This window comes from Engraulis encrasicolus, unplaced genomic scaffold (genome assembly GCF_034702125.1).
Source record: "Engraulis encrasicolus isolate BLACKSEA-1 unplaced genomic scaffold, IST_EnEncr_1.0 scaffold_25_np1212, whole genome shotgun sequence".
Taxonomy (NCBI): Eukaryota; Metazoa; Chordata; class Actinopteri; order Clupeiformes; family Engraulidae; genus Engraulis; species Engraulis encrasicolus.
The window spans coordinates 2,124,765-2,129,764 of NW_026945544.1; the positions used below are offsets into that span (position 1 = coordinate 2,124,765).

Genomic DNA, 5,000 nt, shown 5'->3' on the forward strand with positions numbered 1-5,000 from the left:
ACTGACCCACCCCCATACTTCACAGTGGGTATGAGGTGCTTTTCAGCATGCGCATCTTTCGTGGTACGCCAGACCCACTTAGAGTGTTTGTTGCCAAAAAGCTCAATCTTGGTCTCATCTGACCAAAGCACACGGTCCCAGTTGAAGCCCCAATACCGCTTGGCGAACTCCAGACGCTTGCATTTATGATTGTGAGTGAGGAAAGGTTTTCTCTGTGCATGCCTCCCAAACAGCTTGTTGGCGTGTAGACAGCGCCTGATGGTTGATTTGGAGACTTTGTGACCCCAGGATGCTACCATGTGTTGTAATTCTGTAACAGTGAGCTTTGGAGATCTTTTGATTTCTCTTACCATCCTCCTCACTGTGCGTGGTGGCAAAATAAACTTGGGTCCTCGTCCAGGCTTGTTTACCACTGTTCCAGTTGTTTTGAACTTCTTAATTATTCCTCTCACAGTGGATATGGGCAGCTGCAGTTGAGTGGCAATCTTCTTGTAGCCTCTGCCTGACCTGTGAAGGTCGACGCACATCTGCCTCACTTGTATGCTGTGTTCCTTTGTCTTTCCCATGTTTAAGAGTGGATAAGAGAAATGGCCTCGGTGTCACGTCATATTTATACCCCAGGGAAACAGGAAGTGATGAATTACTAATTAAATGTTCCTACATACTCTGGTAAACTTTGTAAACTACTGTAGAAATGACAGAAATGCTTCAATTATATTTATTTCCTGGGAATTGTTAAGGGTGCCAATAATTGTGGAACAGGTGATTTAATGAAAAAGAATTATTTTTCAGTCAGGGATTTTTTTATTTTCTTACAATTCATTTGAGTTGAAGGCTACATTTTCCTATAATTTTCAGTGTGACAGTATTCTTCTGCAATAAACACTGAATTTATTTTAAGGCTTTTAACACATCTCAACCAGGGGTGCCAATAATTATGGAGGGCACTGTGTATATATATATATATATATATATATATATATATATATATATATTTACTGTCAATGATTACACCCCACCCTTCCTACACCACCACCATCCTTTATTTCAGCTTCCCTATACACCTACCCATCCAAGCTCTAAACTCATGCCCCACACCACTCATCCCTCCCTGGCTCCTTTGCATGCGCACACACCCGCAAACACACACACACAGGCACACGCACACACTTACACACACATACACACACACGCACACACAATCTCAGAAGCGGTCAAGTTCAGCTTGATACCTGTGTGTGGCTACTGTAGCCAAACAACATTTGATTTATGACGTCAATATCTCGCATGGCTCTCATTACCAATTTTGCTGTAATTATACAGTCCACTGAATAAAAAAAAATTCCTGATCACTAAAAAACTAAAACCATTTCCACTTGCTTCATGCTGTGGTTGATGCCTTGCCTTAAGCTACGTTCACATACAACACTCGCTTCTAGCTCACTCGCCTACTCGACACTTGCTAATGGAACGTTCCCGCGCCTTTAACTGCCAATGCAAAAGCCAGAAATACGGAACTCTGCATTCCAATTGGTTAGTCACTTTCTCACCTCGCTCAAAGTTAAAATATTTTCAACTCAGAACCCACCCACATCACATCGCTTGTACACTCCTCGCCTGCTCGCCTCGCTGGGACCCATAGACATTCTATTGACTTAACTCGCTGAGCGAATAACTCGCTGAGCGAATAACTAGCAGCGATGTGTGTGAATGAGGCTTTACAGACCCCAGCTTTGAAATTGAACAAACTCTTACCAATACAACTTGATGAACAGTCAGTCTATGCTTATACCTGCTTATTAGTATCCCCTTAACGCACAGCGAAAAAAAAGCACTATCTGTGCCATTTGCCATTACCATTCTGGTAACAGCTAATTTACAGTGATGGGCAAAATGGATTCATAAGTTACAGTCTACTGCGCCATATTCCAAACTACCTTGTTTTACCTGGCCATTTCAACCAAGTGACCATTCAACCAGCCAATCACCTGGCTGAATTGGACAGGCAAAACAAAGTTATTTGGAATATGTGGCACTGGATTGTGACTGATGAATACATTTTGCCCATCACTGCTAATGTATATCAATGGCATTATCTTACCGGGTTAAAGGTGGGGTTGCAGGTTAACCATTTTAAGAAAATGTACTATTATGACATCACGTTGGGGGTTCCGCAGGCTCATAGGAGTCTATGTAGAACCTTAGAATCCTGGGGGAGTTCCCCCAACGTGATGTCATACCTGCAACACCTCACCTTTAAGAGTTTAATGGCCACTGATGTCTTGGTTCTGTTCTGCTCCCCTCTCCTCCGTTGTCTTGACTACAGGAGCTGCTGCAGAGTACGCCCGTCGTCTGCTCCCGATGGAGGACCAAGCAGTGCTGTCAGGTAAGAAAGAAAGGATAGAGAGAAGCCAAGTGGAGAGAAACATGGGTGCACACACACACACTACCCAGTCTGATCTCACACACATCCAATTTCTTTTAGCCGTAAAAATTCATGCATTAAAGTTCATGCAAGGCAAGGAAGACCCACAGACTAATGAGCTTTTCTTTTTTTATTTTCTTGACGTTTTGGGCCACTGTGGATTAAAATGGAGCTCAGTGGTGTGCAGGTTTTTCTTGCCTTACATGCACAGAATACTCAAACAGTAATATGTTGAAATAAGAATCTAGTGAAGGTAGAGGTGGCTTCCGCGCCTTTGTCTTACTTGAGAAGTTTAGCTCGGTGCGTAATTCCAAACCAAAAATGCAGTGTGAAGAAAAAGGAGTTGCACACAGGAGCTTTATGCTGTTCAGTGAAACTGTATCAAAAGCTGAAAATAAAGAGAAGCCAAAACAAAAAGTGGGATGCAAACGTTTCGGGTCTAACCCATCATCAGTGTTCCCAAAATAAAAATAATAAGAATCTAGAAAAGAAGAAAAGGTCCAAAGGATGGAAATGTGATGGGCACTAGAGCCAAACAGTGCTGCCAGGTACGGAAGCAGAGAGAGAGAAGGGAGGAGGAGAGAGGCGTGGGCAGACATACTTACTTCCCAATGTAGTTTACTCAATATGTTGTAATTTGGGGTAGTGCTTTTAGAGATGCACCGGATCCAAGATACGGTTCCGGATCCGGCAGGATAATAGGGGTTTTCACAGGATCCGGGTCCGGCAGGATCTTAAGCAGTGGATCCGGTATCCGGCAGTTACCTAAAAATCAGGATCTGGTGCATCTCTAGTTTTTACGTAGCCTTGGCTTTTCAGTCAGTCTTTCACAACCCCAATCGCTGCATGGAGTGAAACCCCTTTGGAAGCGGCCGTTGTAGGCAGTGTGGCAGTAAGCCAATGAGTCTAAAAAATAGTTTGAGCCAACGTAATAAAAAGGGCCCACATGTGCGAGTAGGCTATGTGTTTCAATCCTTTCGTAGGATCCGGTATCCGGTTCCGGATCCGGCAGGATTTTAAAGGAAAACGTCATAAAGTTTCAAATTTACTATATTTCCCTTGGTATATTCCCCAAAATCGATTTTTCACCTTGTTCACATTAGTAAGGCCGAAAGAGTAATACCCGCGAAAGTTTGAAATTCAAGTTACTGCTCTGACTCTCCCTCCCCGGGCGCCGCCATGTTCTCTCAGGCAACAGGGCCATGACGTAAGAAAGAAAACGCGGAAGTGAAGGTTCACTCACTGGTGGTCAAGTGTTCTACTGCAGCTAGATGGCGCTCGCGGCCAAGTGAATAGGTGTCAATGGGGCTGTAGTCACTTTTCACTTGAATGCGTTCGCCCCCCAGTGGGAACCTAAGAGGAACTGCAAAGCTACAATGGGAATGAGGCTTCTCATCTGTAATTTCTCTAGTGACCCCTACTTGACCCATTTAGCTTGACGCTCATGCAGAAGTGACCCCTTCACTTGACAGCTTGTTTATTTACCTACAGAAATGGAAAGCAGTGACAATAGCAAATTGCGAACTTTATTGTTCTGACTCGGACCCGGAGATAGTTGACTGAGGAGGATATTTATTAAACAAGACAGGATCCTCGTACGCTATGGACATTTTGGACGTTCCCCTTGGATGAGATAAGGTAGGCAACTTTGGTTGTTTACCGTTTACTGTGAAGGAATCAGGCTGATCACCGTGGACCTGGTTGCCTACGTTACGTTCAAAAATTATCAAATGTTTGTCAGTCTGTAATAATCTGACATTTCTTGTGCAGTAGATGGGCTTTGGCTAGCTTGTTAGCGAAACTCCGGTGATGGTTTTGCATGCTCTCAAATAATGACAAAGCTTGTGGGGAGCAGGATATTTTTTTCCTCGAAGGAAAATGTTGCAAACTTGCATGTTGCGATGTGTTGCAAACGATGGCACTGTAACGTGCTCCTGAAATGTCGGTGACTGGCAAAATAGACTAGTTGCCTACAGCCAAAATGAAGTCATTGGTCACAGACAAGTATTTTAACCTAGGCCTACTAGTAGCATAATTATATTCATTATTTGTGAAATTGGGCTCTGGAAGTTGTGTCATGAATTATCTGAGCGTGGCACGTTGATGCAATGCCGTCCGTGCATTTAGTCATGAGGACAAAGCATCATCTTACCTCCCGAGTTGGCTAACCTAGGCTATGCCATAATTCATAGACTAGCCTAATTATGCTCTAGTAGTTGCTAGAGGATGGGATCGGCGTAAACCACTGGCGAGCATATTTATAATGGTAACTGAAAGTTGTTCTTTTCCCTATCGTGAAAGAGTTCATTTCTTCCCTAAACCTCTCAGTTGAAGCTTGCCGACACGGCACGTTTTGTGTAAGCTTAGTTTGTGTACTTTTGGAAACAGTCTTGGATCCGCTCGTGGGACCAGAGGTTGAGGTAAATAAATTGGTAACAGAACAAAGTTTGCCTTGTGCTTGTCATGAGCTTTTCGTGTGCGTCTAAAAGACTGCACATTGTTATGTTGCTTATCAACTTCATTTCAGTGAGAATGATGTGGGGTAGTTTTCGCTTCGTTGGACAACGCAGCATCT

The 5,000-nt window shown here is 43.5% G+C and overlaps 1 protein-coding gene across 2 annotated transcripts in view; it reads left to right on the plus strand.

Annotated features, from left to right (window-relative positions):
- The window catches only part of wdpcp (WD repeat containing planar cell polarity effector), a 143,269-nt gene that overhangs the window by 64,867 nt on the left and 73,402 nt on the right, over positions 1-5,000 (plus strand). For both annotated transcript variants that reach the window (XM_063192841.1, XM_063192842.1), the window contains exon 7: positions 2,327-2,386. In XM_063192841.1, coding sequence (XP_063048911.1) covers positions 2,327-2,386 — 60 coding nt within the window. The remainder of the gene's footprint in view (positions 1-2,326; positions 2,387-5,000) is intronic.